The 21469-nt window shown below is 40.0% G+C and overlaps 1 protein-coding gene across 3 annotated transcripts in view; it reads right to left on the minus strand.

Moving 5' to 3' along the window:
* Positions 1–21469, minus strand: part of prickle2b (prickle homolog 2b) — a 290050-nt gene that overhangs the window by 252001 nt on the left and 16580 nt on the right. For 2 of the 3 annotated variants that reach the window (XM_043708272.2, XM_087994410.1), the window contains exon 3: positions 8941–9026. Coding sequence is in view for 1 of the 3 variants with exons in the window: in XM_043708270.2 (XP_043564205.1) it covers positions 8941–9026; positions 16007–16048 (128 nt within the window). In the remaining 2 variants the exon portion in view is untranslated. Of the gene's footprint in view, positions 1–8940; positions 9027–16006; positions 16155–21469 lie in introns of those variants that run through there. The other variant, XM_043708270.2, reaches the window with a different exon arrangement.

The following is a 21469-nucleotide window of genomic DNA, read 5'->3' on the forward strand; positions in this document are numbered from 1 at the left end:
ACACTACCATTGTGCCATGGGACCCCTTTTAATGCAATAATCATGGACAAATTTAACCTGTATACATATTTGATGAATTACAACAGTAAAGGTGACCAAGATGATGGATGCATAGTGAACAGTCTCTTAGAACTATATTTTCTGGAAGCAAATTGCAGGCTATATTTGACCTGGTATGTATATTGATATACGATTAATGACCACAAACAATCTTCTAAACAAGAGGGTGACCATACGTGACAAAATTTCACTTTTAGTTGGAGGATGAGAACCTCTGACCTGAAACTATCATCCTAAACTTAAACAAAAATAATTACAAAGGTTTAACGACAGAATGGTTTAGAAAATATCTTAAAAGGTTGGGTGGCAGACATTTAAGGAGTTGCTTCTTAACTCTCAAAGATATACAGTATTCCAGTAAGAAAAAAAAACCTTAGAAGGATCTATCATCCATGGTTAATTAAGGATGGCATTGAATTGAAAGAAAAAGCATAAAATGCTTCGAGAATAAGTGTCAGGCCAGAGTGTAGATAAAATTTTAGAAACCAAAAGATTAAGAATAAGCTAAAATATAATTAATTAGTAAAAGCAACAAAACTAAGAGGTTTTGTTTATGGAAAAAAAAGTGGTTGGGATCTGAAATGCACTGCCTAAGAGTGTAAGAGGCAAGTTCATTCAGTTGCTTATTTGGACAACTGGCACAGACACAATGGGCTGAACCGCTTCCTTCTACATGTAAGATTTGGTAAACCAAAAATCTCCTTAACTTAACAACATAGGATCTTAAGACAAGTGGCTGTAGACGTGGTACATGCATTAGTTATAATCTCCCAGAATTTGCAAAGGTCCTAGTGGATTGGAAAGTCACAAATGTAATACTTCTATTCAAATAAAAGAGGAAGATTGAAATCAGAAAACAATAGGTAAGTTACCCTAAGATTTGCCTTTGGGAAAAGGCTAGAATCTTTTATTGAGGAAGTAGTAGGAAATTACAGACCACAAAATATGGATCTATCTGTCCTTGTACATAAGTGACAAAGTTTACATGTAGACACAGCAAATAATTAGGAAGGCAAATGGAACATCAAACTTTAGAACAAGCGAAATGGAATATAAAAGTGAACTGTACAAAGCACTGTTGAGACCACACTTGAAGTGTAACAGAGTTTTGGTTTTGTTATTTAGGGAGGATACAGTTCGATTGAAAACAGTTAGAGGAGGTTCATTAGGTTAATTCCTGAGGTGAAACTTTGGAATAGGGTGTATATTCATTGGATTTTTTTTGAAGAAAGGTGATCTTACTGAAACCAAGATCCTGAGGAGACTTGACAGGGTAGATGCTAAAAAGGATGTTTCCTCTTTTGGGGTACATAGAATTACAGAGCACAGTTTCAAGAAAAATTCTCCTAACTAAGATGCACAAGGAGAAATCTTTTTTCCCCACAGGGTTAGTTATGTTTGGAATTCTCTATCCCAGAGAACAAAGGAGGTTGAATAATTGCCTAACATAGAAGGTAGATTTTGACAGGATTTTTGATCTACAAGTGAGTCAAGAATTACAAGGACAAGAAGGAAAGGGATGTTATGGCAACAGTCAGCCATATTTTATTGAACAGCAAAGCAGGCTTGAAGGATAAAATGACTCTCCCCTAGTTCTAATTCATAAGTTCTTATATTTTTCCAAGTTAAAGTGAAGAACTGGGATTCAGAGAAAGCTTTTAGCACTGAGAAGCAATCTTGAATTTTAAAAACAAAGTTGTACGTGCAATTATCTTATTAATGTACTAACTTGCAGAATACTTGAACAAATTTTAATACTGGCTGGACATTTAAGGGAATAGTAACCAAATCTGTTCATTTAGGCTACATTATCTGCTACCAGCACTCAGATAGCCAACAAGTATAGTTCACAGATACTTAAACTTTAGGAGTATGTGTTCAAGGCATGGTTAAAATTTTCCAAATCAATAACACATAATACATAATGTGGAACAAAAGAACATAGGCATGTATTAAATCTTCACAATGATGATCTAAAATAAACTTACATTCTTTCACTTCAATAATGTTCACATAAAATTGCCCTGTATATTTTCTTCCATTTTTTATATAAACTTTAATGTTTGAAAATGCTTCCCAGAGTGGAGTATACACACAATCACATTTTTTAAGAAAACCTAACTCCTAAAGATACATGATTAGGCCAGTTAGAAACAAGGATTTAGATTAATTTATAATTATCACAATATGCAGATCAAATAGCAACTTGTTATATCATAACTGATCATAATGAATCTCATTAGTATCAGAGGAACTGCACATTGTGTAGATTTGTGTGCATGTCCACCAATCATAACAATATGTTCCAGTTTGACTAAGAAAATGTTACACCTAGAAATATGCTTTAGAGAGTCAGAGAGATGTACAGCATGGAAACAGACCCTTTGGTCCAACCCGTCCATGCTGACCAGATATCCCAACCCAGCACCTGGCCCATATCCCTCCAAACCCTTCCTATTCATATACCCATCCAAATGCCTCTTAAATGTTGCAATTGTATCAGCCTCCACCACATCCTCTGGCAGCTCATTCCATACACGTACCACCCTCTGCATGAAAAAGTTGCCCCTTAGGTCTCTTTTATATCTTTCCCCTCTCACCCTAAACCTATGCCCTCTAGTTCTGGACTCCCCGACCCTAGGGAAAAGACTTTGTCTATTTATCCTATCTATGCCCCTCAATTTTGTAAACCTCTATAAAGGTCACCCCTCAGCCTCGGATGCTCCAGGGAAAACAGCCCCAGCCTGTTGAGCCTCTGCCTGTAGCTCAAATCCTCCAACCCTGGCAACATCCTTGTAAATCTTTTCTGAACCATTTCAAGTTTCACAACATCCTTCCGATAGGAAGGAGACCAGAATTGCATGCAATATTCCAACAGTGGCCTAACCAATGTCCTGTACAGCTGCAACATGACCTCCCAACTCCTGTTGGTCAGAGTATGGACTACATGACTCTATAAAGTACTTGTAAAATAAAATCAAAAGTATCGTAAATCGTATTTACAAATAGCAATAACCATAGGGCAAAAGGAGTTGGCAGATGAACTGAAGAATTATTTTGTATTAGTCTTCTCTATAAAGGGTAGAAATCCCAGAAGCAGCTATACATCAGAAGGAAGGCAGGAAAATTACAAATCACCAGAGGAGTAGTATGGAGTAAATTGTTGGAGATGCAGGTCAACAAGCACCAAAAGGTTTTGATGGACATCAGCTAGATTCTTAAGGAAATTTGGTAGTGAGATAGTTGATACATTGATTTTAATTACCCAAACATTCCTCGACTCCAGAAAGATTTCATTAGATTGGAAGGCAAAGCTAAATCCTTTATTCAAAAAGGTGTCAAAGCAGGAAACTACAGATTAGTTAACTTATTAGTCAGAGGAAATATTAAAGTGTTACTACAAATATTACAGCAGGTCATTTAGGAACAAGTTATGAGGCAGAATCAATGTGGTTTTATGAAAACAAAATCATGTTCAGCTAACTTATTAGAGTTCTTTTAGAAAGTAACATGTGCTGTGGAAAAATTAGTGTACTGAACTCAAGATTTCCAGATTTTGACAAAGTGCCGCAGAAAGGGGATTATGGAAAATAGACTTCATGGTGAAAAGGGATAGTGTATTCTTCTGGTTGGAAGGTTGCCTAGCTAACCGGAAGCAGAAAATAGGTAAAAATAGGTATTTTTGGGGTTGTCAAATATAACCACTGGAATGCCAGATGGGTTGGTGTTGCAGCCTCAACTATTTACAGTCTCTATCAATAACTTGAATGAAGGGAACTAGGGTGCTCAATTTGTTGTTGATAGAACAGACAAGCAAGAGAATATGTTGCAATGAAGACATAAGGAATCTGCGAAGGGATATAGATAGGTTAAGTGAGTGGATAAAAATCTGGCATATAGAATATAATGTGGAAAAGTTGTCCACTTTAGCTGGAAGAGTAGAAACATTTTTACTACGTAATTGAAGAGAGATTGCAGAACTCTGCAGTGCAGAGAGCTCTAGATATCCTAGTCCACAAATTGTAATAAATTAACACAAAGGTACAAAATATAATTAGGACGGTAAATGGGATGTTATTGTTTATTACAAGGGAAACAGAACATAAAAGTGCCAAATATTTATTACAGTTGTACAGGGCATTAACAAAATCACAATTGGAAAACATGTATGGGTTTAATTGAGAATGGACACAATTATATTAACAATTTAGAGAAGGTTCACTTAAAGATTCCAAAAGATGAAGAAATCATCTTATGAGAGGGAAAAAAGATCAGACAAGTTGGGCCTGTATTCTTCAGAGCTTAGAAAAATGAAATGCTGTTATTGAAAGATGTAGGATCCTGAAAATATTTGACGGTGAATGCTGAAAGAACGCTTCTCCTAACAGAAGTAACCAGAACCAAAAGACCAGTATAGAAATTTGGAGTTTCCTATTTAAAAAAAAGAGATTGGAAGATTTTCTTTTTCTTTCAGAGTCTTATTAGCCTGTGCAATTCTCTTTCCTGGAGGGCAGTGCAAGTAGGAACATGGAATATTCTTAAAGCTAACTATGATAGATGCTTGATCAACAGAATGAAAGATTATAAGTGATAGCCAACAAAGTAAAATTGAGGCCACAATCATATCAGGCATGAACTGAAACTGGCTTGAAGAGTCAAAATGTCCCATTTGTCCTCCTAACCTGTATGTTCTTATCTTCAATTCAGATGGCACTCCTGCAAGTGTTACATTTTTAATAATCAATGGACATTTACATTGTTTTAAGGAAAAGAATTTCTAATTTATTTGGAGTAATAATTGTGCCAGAGCTGTAAATTACAGAAATTCCTAAGGGCTGACACAGAGCAGAACTGCAGCATTTCAAGGTCACATTTGATGCAGTACAATGCTGCAAACTTGTAAACATTCCACTGTTACTGCCTAAACTAAAAAAAGTACAAAATATAGGGTACTGGTATTTAGAATCATTGTAAAAGTTACATTAATTCATAACCTGGTGAAATTCTATTTTGAATACACCACTGCAACTGTCTACAAAATTGTAGACATTTAATCATTAACTTACCTGGCTGTTTTCCCACATACTTCCCACCCTCAACCAAGTATCTGAAAAGGCAACTGTCTTTCAAAAAGGAAAGTATGTACGCACTACCTGTTCAACGCTTCAACGTTTTTGATCAGTTTGACATAACGTAGCACGGTTTACATTTCTCATGACAAAATCTTAAATCATCTATTACATCATAAATTTGACATGTGAATTATGAATATCAATCTAACTGCCTACGTTTTCTTTCAAACAGACAGACACTCTAACATTTAAAATAAGGCAGATACATGGTGCTCATGTATCTTTTATAACAGTTTTTAAAAAACTATATATAAACATCCTAACTGAACTCAATCGTAAACAAACAATATCAGGTTGTAAGTTTGCTCGCTGAGCTGGTAGATTTTTTCTCAGACGTTTTGTCACCATGCTAGGTAACATTATCAGTGAGCCTCCAGTGAAGTGTTGGTGTACTGTCCCTCTTGGTATTTATCTGTTTTGGTTGGTTGTGGTGAGTGATATTATTTCCGTTTCCGTTTCTGAGGAGTTAGTAAATGGCGTCCAAATCTATATGTTTGTTAATGGAGTTCCAGTTTGAGTGCCAGGCCTCTGGGAATTTCTGTGTATGTCTTTGTTTAGCCTGTCCCAGGATGGATGTGTTATCCCGGTTGAAGTGGTGTCCCTCTTCATCTGTGTGTATGGATACCTTTGAATGCTGGTCATGTCTTTTGGTTGCTAGTTGGCGCTCATGTATCCTGATGGCCAGATTCCTATCCATTTGTCCAATGTAATGTTTGTTGCAGTCCTTGCAGGGTATTTTGTATATGCAGTTTGTTCTGCTGGCTATTGGTCTGGGGTCTTTAAATTCATCAGGAGCTGTTTCGGTGTGGTGGTAGGTCTAGATCAAATTAGATTAGATTCCCTACAGTATGGAAACAGATCATTCGGCCCATCAAGTCCATATCAACCCTTTGAAGAGTAACCCACCAAGCCACACACATTGACCAGATACTCAACTACAGGAGCAAGCATCCCAACACCCACAAACAGAGCTGCATCAGGACATTTTTTACATGAGCCACAACACACTGTAGCACCCAGGAACTAAGAGAAACACCAATACAATGTATTCAGGAACATCAAGTACCCGATAAACGCAGTCCACTGATTTCTGCACAACAGACCTAACAAGAATACACAATACACCCAGAGACTCTAACCATGCTGCCATCCAAACACATCTCGGAGATGACGACCAGACTACTCCAGCCCCTTGGCATCATTGTAGCTCACAAAACTACCAACATTTTGGAAGTTGGTAGGACTGCAAGGACTGCAACCAACATTACATTGGACAAATGGGTAGGAAACTAGCCACCAGGACACACGAGCACCAACTAGCAACCAAACGACATGACCAGCATTCAATGGTATCGATACACACAGACGAAGAGGGACACCAGTTCGACCGGGACAACACATCCATCCTGGGACAAAGATACACATGGGAAATCCCAGAGGTCTAGCATTCAAACCAAAACTCCATTAGCTAAAGTATAGATTTAGATACCATTTACCAAGCTCTCAAAAAACAGAACTAAAAATGATATCCCCACCACAACAAACAGAGATAGATAAACAGCAAATGGAACAGAACACCAATGCTTCACCGGATAATGTTACCTAGCGTGGTGACGAAACGTTTGAGAACAAATATACCAGCTCAGTGAGCAAACTTACAACCTGAGCTACAATTCTTCTCCAAAATCTCAGACTCAATATTTTATTTGTTCTCTCAATAATGCAAACTAGGACTTTATAACATAACTATCAGAGGTCTAAGTTTAGATTAGCCAGAAGAGTTAGAGAAGAGATATACGTGCCACAGAATAGAACAATGAAGAAGAATGAAAGGACAGAGGAAAGGTGGAGACTGATACAATCACAACATTTTAAATGCATCTGGATGGGTATATGAATGGGAAGGGTTTAGAGGGATATGGGTCAAGTGCTGGCAAATGGGACTAGATTAGGTTGAGATATTGGGTCAGCATGGATGAGTTGGAACAAAGGGTCTGTTTCTGTGCTGTACATCTGTATGACTCTATGATTAGCTAATTTCTAATAAAACAGAAGTAAAATGAGGAGTGGAGTAAAGTCTATTGCCTACTGCACAGACTGTATAGCATTGCATTGATCTTTGGCTTAAGAAAGTCATCCATTAAAATGCAGTAATCACTTCGCAACTTCCAATTAGTGCAAAGCAATTGGATGACCAAAAGTCTACCAAAAGGGTGAAGATATAAACATATGTAGTTACAAGATCTTACACAGTAGAATGGAATCTTTTAGAACATATGATCATGAATAATCTCATCTGAGCCTTAACTCCATTTTCTTATCCATTCTCTATTACTCTTCAACCCATTGCTTATTAAAAATCGGTCTATCTCCTCAAATTTACTCAATATTTCAGCATCTGCTGCACTCTAGGGTAGTGAATTCCACAGATTCATGAACATTTGAGAGAAGTAAGTTCCCCTCATCTGTGTTTTAACTTGCTACCCCTTATCCTAAAACTATGACCTCTCTTTCTAGATTGCCCCACATGGAAATATCTTTTCTACGTACCTTTTTTCAATCCGCTTTAGCATCTTATACACCTCAAATCTGACCTCCTCATTCTTCTGAACATCAGAGAGAGAATGTAAACTAAACTGCTCAATCTCTCTTTGCAAGACAAACCCCTCACCTCTGGAATCAATCTAGAGAACTTCCTCTGAACTGCCTCCAACGCAACCACATTCCTCCTCAAGGGAGGGAGATCTTACTAACGCTTTATACAGTTGTAGGAACACTTCTTTACTTTTATACTCTATTGCTTTAGCAATAAATGCCAAAATTCCATTCTTGCATGAGGGTACCCAGATCTCTCTGCACCAAAGCACTCAGAAGTTTTGCTCCCATTCCAGTTACTTTTACAAATTATTTCTACATATTTAAAACTCAAAAATATGCTACTGTAGCTACATATTTGCCCCAGTACTATACAAAAATGGGCCAACTACTCCAATAATAGTTATGACAATTACAGAGGTTGACTGCTTATTTATTTTCCTCACTTATAGAACAGAATCTGAAGTTTTATCTATATCTTACAAATATACTCCATGTATGTTTAAACAGGTATTCAATTACCCACACTACAATTGAAGCAATACAATGCAAAATACATCTTTACACAAATATGCAGAATTAGATCTTTTTCAAGAGCAATTTCTTGGTATTCTTTTACAGATCAAATGTCATCCAGATGGTGACTATAATTATCCACTATTATGTATAATGCACAACTTCTTGGAAAAAAAGTGAATTCTATAATAAAATTGAACAAAAATGTTCATGCTTTTTTCATTGTCTCAAAAAGCAACAATATTATGCATTTTAAGGTGTGCAAAAACAAAGTTTTGCTTAAATAAAGTTAAAAACTTTCCACATAGTCCCATATTTAGATTCACGTAGGGTAATCAAACAGTCAAACACAATAATTCTTACACACCTTCTATTTTTCACTAAACAAAATATCTCATTTTACTTCCTCACAAAAAAATTAACTTCAGTATAATGATAAAAGAATGGAATGTATTCAAAGTCAGGTAAGAGAGTGGTCAAAAAAGGTACTATTCACTTTAGACAATTTTCATATACATTTCCATTTACTCTAAAAAGCCAGGAATAGAACATTATAAAATACAAACAAGATGTATCATTATGCAATTACAGCAAATAGGTGGCTTATTAAAAGCATCTGTTTAAAAAATATTAATACCTCCAATTATGTAATGCTAACCCAGGACACTGGTCTCCACATGCATTACAAGGTTGCCCTTTCTCTGGGTCATCCACTGTCGAGAGCTGAAAAATATAATGTATCAATACGTAAATAGCTTTCTATTGTATTGCATTAATTTAGTAGAGGCTTAAAAATAGAATATTAAAACAGACCTTCATTAGCAAGGTCTTTTAATTGATTGAATTGCATTTAAGTTTCATAACCCCAAGTGATCATGATCATTCTCTACATTACAAAAACACTTCAAAATTTAATGATCGGCTGTGAGGCATTTTAGAACATCCCAAGATTGTGAAAGGTGCTGCATATAAGGTGCTAAATGTGAAAACATACTGACCACAAATTAATAGGAGAAATGTAAGGAAGGAAACTTGCAGGGAAATTGAAGAGACATGCAAACATTATAAAGTAGAGATAATGAGGGTGGGAGGCGCTATAATTATCGTTAATTAAACTGGGAACATAATTGTATAGGCCAAAGAGGAAAATATTTTTAATAGTGGTCATGTCAATATGTTTCTGTGCTAGATCTCACTCTGAAAAACAAAGTGGAATAAGTGACAATAGGGGAACATTTACTGAATAGTGGTTATAGTACCATGAGGTTAATGTTTCCTCCTAATCTTAGTCCATAACAATTTACAGTAAAAACATATTGAAGGAAAGCCAATTTAAATGGAGTGGCAATAAACATTGCTCAGGTAAATTGAAAATATGTGGAATTATACAGAACTATGAGAAAAATAACTACCTACCTACAACGTGATAGGTAGGTCGTGACAAGATTCATTGTGGGGATTTGGGGGGGGGCGGGGGGGGGGGGGGGAGCGGCAAGAGAAAGGTTGGACAAGCAAGGTCAACACTCCTTGGATGATTACAACGAAGAGTTGGAAAGCATAATTCAAAGTATAAGGTGTAAAGAAAGAACGAAGAAATTAGTTACTAACAAAAAGGGAATCCAAAGTCATAGGCATAGACATAAGAAAAGGAGAATTAGGAGGGATGGGACACATAGAGGGAGGTGATGTGATTTGGGTACTCCAGCAGAGCTGGAGAGACAAGGAAGGGAGTGGGATTGTTTGCTTTGCTTTCTTAAAGAGAGCTGGCATTGCATAACAGGATGAATAGCCTCTTTCCACATTGTATTTCTTAAACAAAAAATGGACTGGTCGTGAACAAATATCATCACCCTGTATCTCAAGACAATTAGATTAGTGTCATCTAGGAATATATCTCGTGACATTACTTAGCCTTCAGCCCATTAACGAAAAGGCATAAAAGGAAGGAATTTATTATTTCCTGAGAAGTAGAAATAAAAATCAGGAAAATAAATACAGAACGGATTTTAAATATTAATAATTTTAAGAAGTCATGCAATAACAGCAAATACTAATAAAAAGAGTTCACATGAGTTGCAGATTCATAGTTCCTTGAAAGTAGAGTCGCAGTTAAATAGGATAGTGAAGGTGGCATTTGGTATGCTTGCCTTCTTTGGTCAGTTGCATTGCGTATAGGAGCTGGGCGACATGGTGGCTCAGCGGTTAGCACTGCTGCCTCAGTGCTAAGAATCCGGTTTGATTCCTGCCTCGGGCAACTGGTTGTGCGGAGTTTGCACATTCTCTGTGTCTGTGACGGTTTCCTCTGGGTGTTCCAGCTACCTTCCACAATCCAAAGATGTGCAGGCTCGGTGAATTGGCCATCCTAAGTTGCCCAGAGTGTTCAGGGATGTGTGGATTAGGTGCACTAGTCAGAGGTTAATGTAGAGTTTTGGAATAGGGGAATGATTCTGGGTGGGTTATTCTACAGAGGGTTGGTGTGGACTTGTTGGGCCAAATGAAAGGGGGAGGGTGAGCAGCCAGAAATCGTGGTACATGTTGGCACCAATGATATAGCCAGGAAAGGGATTGACGATCTGAAAAAAAGACTACAGAGAGTTAGGTTGGAAGCTGAAGAGCAGGACGAGTAGAGTGGTGATCTCAGGTTTGCTACCGGTGCCATGAGATAGTGAGGTGAGGAACAGTAGCGAATACAGCTTAACACATGGCTGCGAGGCTTGTGCAGGAGGGAGGGCTTCAGATACCTAGACCATTGGGATACCTTCTGGGGAAGATGGGATCTGTACATGAAGAACAGGTTGCACCTGAACTGGAGAGGCACAAATGTCCTGGGTGGGAGATTTGCTCATGTGATTCGGGAGGGTTTAAACTAGTTTGACAGGGGGGTGGAAATCGGACCCACATATTTGAGATGGGGACAGTTGCAGATGAGGCAGTGACAAGATGTAGTGAATCTAATCGGGAAGGTTTCTCACGAGATGAAACAAAGGGATCGGTTCAAGTGTGTCTGCTTTAATGCAAGGAGTGTCAGAAATAATAGTGACAAACTTAAAGCATGGATCATACTTGGGGCTACGATGTTGTGGCCATAACGGAGACGTGGGTGTTACAGGGGCAGGAATGGCTGCTTGATGTTCCAGGGTTTAGAACGCTTAAAAAGAACAGGGAGGATGGAAAAAGAGGAAGGGGTGTAGCATTACTAATCCGAGAGTGTATCACAACAACTGAAATGAAGGTTGTTGAGGAAGGTTTATCTACTGAGTCAGTTTGGGTGGAAGTTAGGAACAGCAAGGGAACAGACACTGCATTGGGATTTTCTACAGACCACCTAATAGCAGTAGAGAGATTGAAGAACTCATAGGTGGGCAGATTCTGGAAAAATGCAGATGTAGCAGGGTTGTTGCTATGGGTAATTTCAATTTTCCCAATATCGATTGGAACCTCGTAAGTGCAGATGGTTTGGTTGGAGCGATTTTTGTCAGGTGTGTTCAGTAGGGTTTCCTTATTCAGTATGTAGACAGACCGTTGAGGGGAGAGGCCATTTTGGATTTGGTGCTCGGCAATGAGCCAGGACAGGTGTCAGATCTCGCGGTGGGAGAACACTGGTGACAGTGACCACAACTGCCTCACGTTTATCATAGCCTTGGAGTGGGAAAGCCGCAGTTACCGAGGGCAGAGATTTAATTGGGGAAAAGGAAATTATGACGCTATCAGACAGGAGTTGGGGAGTACAGACTGGGAGCAATTGTTCCACAGAAAGGGCACAGCAAGCATGTGGAGACTATTTAAGGAGCAGTTGTTGTGAGTGATACACAAATTTGTTCCTCTGAGACAGTTAAGATGGGGTAAGATTAAGGAACCTTGGGTGAAGAGAACAGAGGAGCTTCTCATCAAAGGGAAGGCAGCTTACATACGGTGGAGGAAGCAAGGATCTAGCACAGCTTTAGAGGATTACAGGCTTACTAGAAAGGAGCTCAGAAAGGGTCTGAGGAGAGGCAGGAGGGGGCATGAAAAAAGCTTGGCAAGAAGGATTAGGGAGAACCCAAAGGCATTTTATTCATACGTGAGGAATAAGAGAATGATCAAGGAAAAAAGTAGGGCCGATCAGGGATAGCAGAGGGAACTTGTGCGTGGAGTGTGAGCAGATAAGGGAAGCCCTAAATGAGTTTTTTGCTTCGGTTTTCACTAAGGAAAGGGACATTGTTGTGAATAAAAACTTTGAGGAGCTGGGATACAGGCTTGACCAGATCAAGTTTGATGAAGTTCATGTGCTGGAAAGTTTGGAAAACATTAAGATTGATAAATCCCCAGGGCCAGGCCAGATTTCTCCTAGGCTGCTCCGGGAAGTGAGAAAGGAGTTTGCTAAGCTGCTGGCAAGGATATTTGCCTCCTCACACTCCATGGGAGTCGTACCGGAGGATTGGAAGGAGGCAAATGTTTTTCTTCTTTTCAAGAAGGGTATTAGGGAAATCCCTGGCAATTACAGACCAGTCAGTCTTAAGTTTGTGGTCAGCAAAGTTTTGGAAAGAATTCTGAGGGATAGGATTTATAACTATTTGGCAAAGCATAGGGTGATTAAAGGCAGTCAGCATGACTTTTGAGGGGCAGGTCATGCCTCAGAAATCCTATTGAGTTCTTTGAGGAGGTAACAAGACATGTCGATGAAGGTGGAGCAGTGGATGTGATGTATATGGACTTCAGCAAAGCATCTGATAAGGTTCCCCATGGTAGGGAGGAAGCATGGGATACAGTGAGATTTGGCTATCTGGATTCAGAATTGGTTGGCTGACAGAAGGCAGAGAGTAGTTGTAGATGGAAAGTAGTGTGACTGGAGGTCAGTGTTGAGTGGGGTCCCGCAGGGCTCTGTTCTTGGGCCTCTGCTCTTTATAGTTTTTATAAATGACTTAGATGAGGAGGTGGAGGGGTGGGTTAGTAAATTTGCAGATGACAAAGGTTGGAGGTGCCGTCGATAGTATCGAGGGCTATTGCAGGCTGCAGCATGACAGACAGGATGCAGAGCTGGGCTGAGAAATGGCAGATGGAGCTCAACCTGGATAAATGCCAAGTGATGCATTTTGGAAGGTTGAATGCAAATGCTGAGTATAGGATTAAAGACAGGATTCTTGGCAGTGTGGAGGAAGAGAGGAATCTTAGTGTGCAAGTACATACATCCCTCAAAGTTGCCACTCAAGTGGATTGGGTTGTTAATAAAGCATATGGTGTTTTAGCTTTCATTAATAGAGGGATGGAGTTTAATAGCCGGGAGGTTTTGCTACAGCTCTACAGTCCCTGGTGAGACCACACTTGGAGTATTATGTCCAGTTCTGGTTGTCCTACTATAGGAAAGATACAGAGGCTTTGGAAAGAAGGTTTACAAGGATGCTGCCTGGACTGGAAGGCTAGCCTTATGAAGAAAGATTGAATAAGCTTGGACTTTTCTCTCTGGAGAGGAGGAGGAACAGAGGAGACTTGATTGAGGTATACATGATAACGGGAGGCATGGATAGAGTCAATAGCCAGAGACTTCTCCCCAGGGCAGGATTGACTGGTACGAGGGGTCATAGTTTTAAGATATTAGGAGAAAGGTATAAGGAGACATCAGAGGTATGTTCTTTACGCAGAGAGTTTTGAATGCATGGAATGCGTTGCCAACGGTGGTGGTGGAAGCAGAGTCATTAGGGACATTTAGGTGACTGCTGGACATGCACATGGATAGCAGTAAGTTGAGGGGTGCATAGGTTAAGTTATTATATTTTACATTAGGGGTAAACCTTGACACAACATCGTGGGCCAAAGGGCCTGTTCTATGCTGTACTTTTCTATGTTCTAAATGGCCTGTTTCCACACTGTAGGATTCTATGGAAGGTCATGTTGCAGCTGCACAGGACATTGGTTAGGCCATTATTGGAATATTGCGTGCACTTCTGATTCCTTTGCTATAGAAAGGATGCTGGGAAACTTCAAAGAGTTCACAAAAGATTTACAAGGATGTTACCAGGGTTTGAGCTGTAAGATGAGGCTGGATAGACTGAGGTTATTTTCTGGAGAGCAACTGGTGACCTTTTAGAAATTTATAAAATGACCAGGGGCATGGATAGGGTAAATAGAGGTTTTTCTCCCCAGGGTAGTGGAATCCAAAATTCAAGGGCATTGGTTTAAGGTGAGAGGCGCAAGATTTAAAAGGGACGCGAGGGGCAACCTTTTCACACAGAGGGTGGTTCACGTATGGAATGAACTGCCAGAGGAAGTGGAGGAGGGCTGGAGAAGGCATCTAGATGGGTGTATGAATAGGAATGGTTTAGACAGATATGTGCCAAATGGGACTAGATTAATTTAGGATATCTGGTCAGCATGGACAAGTTGGACTGAAGGGTCAGTTTCTGTATTGTATACATCTATGAATCAGAGTTCTGCTAAATTTTAGCTACAAATGGCAATATTCAACAACTAAGATGTTTCAACAGAAAATGGAAGATTATGGGAATTCAGAGCAAATATACAGCCATTTAGCTAGACAGATTAATTTAAAGAGTTCAACAAAACAAACTCATTTTAACTTAGGGAGCAAAATATTAAGACACAAGTGAAATTGATTCGTCCATTAAACATACAATCTTTTTCAAAAAAATTAACTAATGACCTGCAAAATGGGCTTCTTGAATTCACTACCATAACTACGTTAGTAGTAACAATTTCTTTTAGCCAAAATTGAGGAAAGATTCGCTCACGATTGAGGTTCCTATCGTTTTAGTTTTTAAATTCTATATACGCGTTCAATTTGGACTATTTAAACCACTTTCCTCCGTTTGGTACATATTGACTAATAATCCTCAATTTCAAGGACTCCATCTTGAAAGGCTAATTAGGTTAATGAATGTAATAGGGACTTGAAAGGGAATTTTATCACAACATAAGGTGCGAACTGTGCATGGAATCTCATTATAGGAATCGTGTTTTCGAACTTTTCTTGAAAAAAAAGTCTTCCAAAATTCAAAAGGCCCTTTACAAATTCTGACTTTAACATATACGTTACAAACATGTGTACTGACGGTATGTTCTAATAAAAAAGCATTTCCTTTTACGAAACTCGCAGCAAGAGTGAAAACTTAGCAAGAATAAAAACTTAGCAAGAATAATGTAATCACATCTCAAAAATACAATTTGCACGTACTGTGCGCGCAATGGGATCTCTTTCCGCTTCCCAGACATCTTAATGGGATCATTACAATTCACAATTGAAGCAGTCCCAGACAACGCTCTTTGATTGACATACTGTACTATTCCCTAATCAACTGCCAGTTCTTAGAACTTGATTCGCATTTCATGCCCATTAACCGAATATACAAAAGCAAACTAGTGAAAGGTGAGCACATAAAAGGTTCACACCATGGCGTTAACAACTTGCTAGCGCAAGCAGAACAGCAAGGTAGAGCAGCAGGTTCGAACAGTCGCTCTCTATGCAGCCCATCCCTGTTGCATGGTTCTCAAATCTGACGTGCGCGCCCCGATCTCCAAAAACAAACAGGCCAGTCTGGTTACAGTGACGACCTTGCACTGTAACCAGACAACTTCCTAATCTTTGCAGGATATTTCAGTTTCGGTAATGTCCGCGATTGGGGGTGAGAGGAAGGTTAGTACAAGACACTCGCACGCAAGGTGAAACGGAATGCCCGATAACACAACATAGTTCAACCCAACATACTTACCCATCTGCTCGAGTTTCGCTTTTTCGAGCTACGATTGAACATGTCAAAATAGGTCAGTGTCGCTTAGTCAAAGAGCTCTGTTAGTACTATTACTAAAAAGGGAAAAAATTTAGCCGACTGCGTAACTACAGATCCTGAGAGTGGCGCTCGCGTAACCCCACCAGTTCTCGACAATATTGTGAATGGAAATTCCCTGTCTTCCGGTCACTTATCCCGCCCCTGTAACTGAGTGGCAACAGTATTCACCAGCTGGAGCGTTTTAATTTTAGATTTGGTGTTGCAGTTTGCTTTAAACACACAGAATTCAGCTTGTGCTCTTTTTGATCACTTTAAATCAATTTGAGATAACGGAAAACTGCTTCTCCTGGAAACAACAGAAAAGCAAGGAGTAAAAAGCTGATGTTCCAGTGAACCAGATAAACAGAAGTTCTTTATATCAATAACCTAGATGGCTTAACCGGTTCAAAACTGTAAACTGACTACACCAAAAATACACCCTCTCCCAGCTATTTTAAAATTGCAAGAGGGAACGAACAATGATGGGATCCACACCTGAGTCCTGAGACATGAAGAATTAGAACAGGGAGCTTAAATCGTTTAGACAAGAACGGACAGAAGGAAGCTTTGAAAAGCACAAACCATTATGCAATATTAATAATCGAATAAAAATTCGAGATAATAAATTCTAGGTTCCTACCAGAGGTGCAACAGGATACAAAGCGTTAGGGCAGGAGGTACATCAGTGGCGATTACAGCAGTTCTAAGTGGATTCGAAGTGTCTGCGTTAGGAAAAGACAGGTGTCCCTTTCGGACTCTCATCATTCCAGAATATCTGGAGCTCAGAAGTGCTTAAAGGGGCCTTCCCAGTTACAATAGCAATTTTGATGACTGAGAGGACTTGCGTTTTGAAATAGTCCAGTGTCGAGATGAAAGGTGCAAGGCAGTAAAAAAAACGAAAAGCCTTTAAAGGTTTAAGCGATTAAATGAATCCAAGAAATTCCATTTCAATGTAGAAAAATTAAGCCAGAATGATATGAAAATGGATTAAAGTTGAAGTCAAAATGTGTCACATTCGACCCCTTAAAAATACAACACTTCTCCTCAAATCGACATTTGTTCTGCAAACGCTAATAGCGATTTGTATTCGAAATACAGTTCGCACACATTGCAAAGATCTCTAAAACGACAATTATTGTTTTAAAACGTCTCCAAAAGCGCTCCCATCAATCGCTTCATTACATATGTTACACCCATGTAATGATTTATAAATTATTTAAATTAAATTAAGGCAACAGCCGGACCAAAAGTCAAGTCACGTGCTTAGGTCGTCAGACGTATTGCACCGTGGGAATGAAAGATAAAACCTTAATATACAAAGGCAACATTAAAGCAATAGTGAAAATGTCAGTTGTACCTTTTGACTGCCTTACATTTTCGGTAAAGTGTTACAATTGCTCTCAATAAAAAAAAAGTAGCCAAGGGTAAATTGTGAAAAAAATTCTAGAAATTATTTTTCCTAATCTTTTGTCAGATAACCTGCACTACTGCGTTGCATAACGGTTACCTATTGGTAAACTATTGAGAATGGAGAGACCTCATTACCAAGTAGTGGTGTAATTTTTAAAGCTGAGGCATGCTTTAAGAAATGCGGGATTTGCAGTTGTAAACCATTACAATGACTGTCAGCGATTCCTTTTCCACTTACAATTTCATTGTATTAGTTGCTAGGCGACTGAAAAGATTTATAGTCACCTATTGTCAGTTTTATTGGAGCTTTCTCGACTAGCATCAACGTACTTGTCTAAATGGGGAAATTTTTCAACCGAAGCGGATGAAAATGTAGATCTCATCTCAAACAGACGTCCGCGATCCACACGCTGTGTTACAACGTTTGCGAATTGTTTCCTCAAAGTGACAATTGATCTGGTTATTAAAACTTATCCACGTTCAGAACTGTCAGAGCGGGACATATGGCTAGTTCGAAACGGTTCTTTACAGAAACTTCTGAAATGTATTATTCATATGCTCTTTCCGCCCTTCAATAGTTCAAAACTACACGTAACAGCAGTGTTATGAATTTCCTTTAAATCATTGACTTACAACTTATCCTGTGTACACAGTTCCTCGGTATAAATCACGTTGCTCAGCAGTAAACTCGTATGGCTGGAAAATAATTTTCCCTAACGGTACAGTTACATGAATGAGGCGGTGCAATAAGGCAGTACCTTCAATGCTGAAAATACATTTATATGGCGTCCAATCAAACCTAAGACTTGGATCAGGTAATCAAATACGAGGCTTTAGTAGATTAAGGAGACAGTAAGGACTTCAGGCTCTGGAAACCAGTGTCAATAGATGTGCAACAAGCAGTGTCTGGGCCCGAAGAGTCCACTTTTCTACTCCTCCGATGCTGTCTGACCTGCTGTGCTTCTCCAGCGCCATATCCATTGATTTTCGTAGATTAAGGATGTTTCTGGAGATGGAGTGAACAGGAGGCGCTATAATTGCCGCCCTGTTGAGAACTCAGAACACAGTGAACCAGACCAATTACATTTCTGGCATTTTACAACTCTTCAGCACCCTACCCCACCAACCTCCCAGAATTTTAAACAAATCTTTTAGGTCATCCTTCTTTCAAGAAGGTATCAGTCTGTTAATATTATCTTGACATATATAATAGTTCTGGTATCATCTTTGTAACCCTTTGCATCTTTTTAATATGGCAACCAGAACTTCAGAACATTTATTTTTGGTATAACCTCCCTACTTTTCAAATTTATTCCGTCTCATTAATGCAAGGCTTGATAGGACGGTTGTTTTTAACAGTCTCCTTTAACGCGATGTAAATTGGAGCAGAAGAACCTAGTTGTCCAGGAGCCCAGATCAAGCCATGTTCAAAACACCAGTAGATAAAAGGAAGTAGTAATTGGCCTTAAGGTAACCAGGCTCATCAAGTCAAAGGCCCTCGAAAGAGAAAGGCAACAGCTGCTCTAAAGAGCAAAGAAAAAAAACATTCTCATCAGGAAGGATACTGATTGCAGCTCAGATCTACTCAAACAAACAGGACATTGGGAAATTTAAAAATACTGGAAAATTCACTCTAGCACGATCAGCAAAAAGGTACCGCCCAGAATGGGTCTTGCTACTGGAAGTCTATTCCAGAATTTTCAGAAATCGGAGGGAAACGGCTCTGAGCACACATACGACTCCATGAAATAGGAAGTGAATAGTTTTTTTTAATGGGAGCGTTCTGTACCGGTTGTTGTAAAGACTAAAATTCTACCAAGTGCGCTATAAAGTATAAAAGGTTTCGTTCATGCTATGAAGGCAATGATCTGCAGTTTAGTGTATTAGCTGCCTACATAATGTTTAGTTAACAAGATAAATGCTGCAGATATTGTAATCTGAAACAAAAAGAATGTTGGACAAATACAGGTGATAGAGTCATAAAGACGTACTGAATGAAAACAGACCCTTGTCCAACTCGTCCATGCGGACCAAATATCATAAATTAATCTAGTCCCATTTGGCAGCTCCTGCAACAACAGAGTGACAGAAACAAAGTTGAAGTTTTAAGCCCAGTATGACTTCTTCAGATGTTTAGTTGACATTGACTTTCGTGTATGTGCAATCTTGTTGTATGATCCCGAGTCATTGATAATTCAATTTTTTTTGGTATTGTTGCAAACTCCGAGACGACCAGTCTAGAAATAAAATCTTGGTTTCTTTGAGTTACTATCCCGGTGAGGCAACTGCAAACCAAAATAAATCACATTTGTTAATAAAACCTTCATGAAGAAATTACTAAACAAAATCACTTGTTGTAGCTTTCACATTCAGAATAACATAACTACTAAACCTCAAAACAGTAAATTTCACATTAGCCATTACAATGATATATTTTGCAAGCTCAGTGCTTAGCACAAATAGTTGTACAGTTTTACAATGTGCTTTTCTTTATTCATGCAGAGTCCTATCAGGAAACAGCTTTCATCTTTCAGTTTCACAAGTACAACCACTTTAGGCAATACACATTTCTAGAAACCTGTTAAAGGAGTCACATTGGACTCAAATTTTAACTTTGTTTCTCTCGACAAATGCTGGCAGACCTGCTGAGTTTCTTCAGCACTGTATTTTTAATCTATGAACTAGGTGTCTCTCAAGTCACAACAATCCTAATGGTGCAGCTTTGGAGTTCATTTTTAACTGACTAAAAACATCTCAGTTCAAAAGCTACCTTTGCGACATGCAGTCCTTTAGCATCGCCAAGCTGAAACTACAAGCAGGAAGGCCACCCGCCCAAGAAATGTAAGGAGGCCAAGAACTGTAATCTGTGCGGAGAGGCGGGCCACATGTACAAGGCCTGCCCAAGACGAGGGGCTGCCACCTAGGCAGAGATGGCCAGAGGTGGCAACACGAGCCGTGGACTGCCTAAGACCAGCAAGGTACCACAAAACAGCACGGGAACGGTGTCTGGAGGCACCCAGAAGGAAGGGCAGGCTGTAGCGGCGCAGACGGCAGACAGCGGGGAGATGCAGCAGCTGATCCAAGCTCCTTCAAGAAAGACGGAGGAAATGGAAGAGGAGGGATCAAAGGAGGCAGAGGATTGGATTACTGTCAAAAGCAGGAAGGGGAAACCTCCCAAAGCCACCCAGCGAAGGGGGAAGCGACACCTACATGACGAGGATACAGGCAGCTCTTCCGACGGTGAGGACGGGCGCAAGGAGGGTCGTCACCAGAGGAAGAGACAGAGCGCTGTGGGGAAAAAGGAGGGCTGCACCGCCCAAGCAGGAAAAGACAATCCCTCTGAGGGGATGGGTGAAGGCCTCCCCCCACCCGGTGAGAACCAAGAGGTACCCACCGGCCCACAGCTCCAGGTAACTGGGAGCAGCGGTCCTGTGACAGCCCCGCTGTCAGATGGAGAACTGGACTATGCGGACCCTGGGCCCGATCCGAAGACACCAGAGTGGGGAAATGGCTTCAGCGTGGAGCCGGACAGCTACCTCAGCCCTGGGAGGGTCCAGCAGTTTGCCGTCACCACGGGGATGCACACAACTACCCCAGAGGGGCAAGACCAGCAGCAAATGGACAGTGTCAACCTTGTAAACTGTTAAAATGGGGTTAAAAATTGCCAGCAATGTGCGTAGCATCAAATCGGCTACGCGATGTGTTTCTACGATGGCCTTCCTGGCCAACGTTAAAGCTGACGTCCTGTTTCTGCAGGAGTGTGGGATACCGCTACAGGAGATGGTCGAGCTTGTGGGCCCATGGGCCGTCAGTTTGGTCGGGGGGCAACGATAGCCGCGCCTCCGGCCTGGGTATCCTGTTGCGAGGAAGCAACTTCACCATCTCCGAGGTTAAGGAGGTGGTGGGCGGGCGCCTCCTCGTCGCCGACATCATGTACAGGAATGCTCCCCTGAGACTGATTAATGTGTATGCCCCAGTGGGTAAGAGTGAACGGTT

The sequence above is a fragment of the Chiloscyllium plagiosum genome, unplaced genomic scaffold (assembly GCF_037043375.1).
Source record: "Chiloscyllium plagiosum isolate Xiang-an unplaced genomic scaffold, Cpla_swu_hap1 HiC_scaffold_14, whole genome shotgun sequence".
NCBI lineage: Eukaryota > Metazoa > Chordata > Chondrichthyes > Orectolobiformes > Hemiscylliidae > Chiloscyllium > Chiloscyllium plagiosum.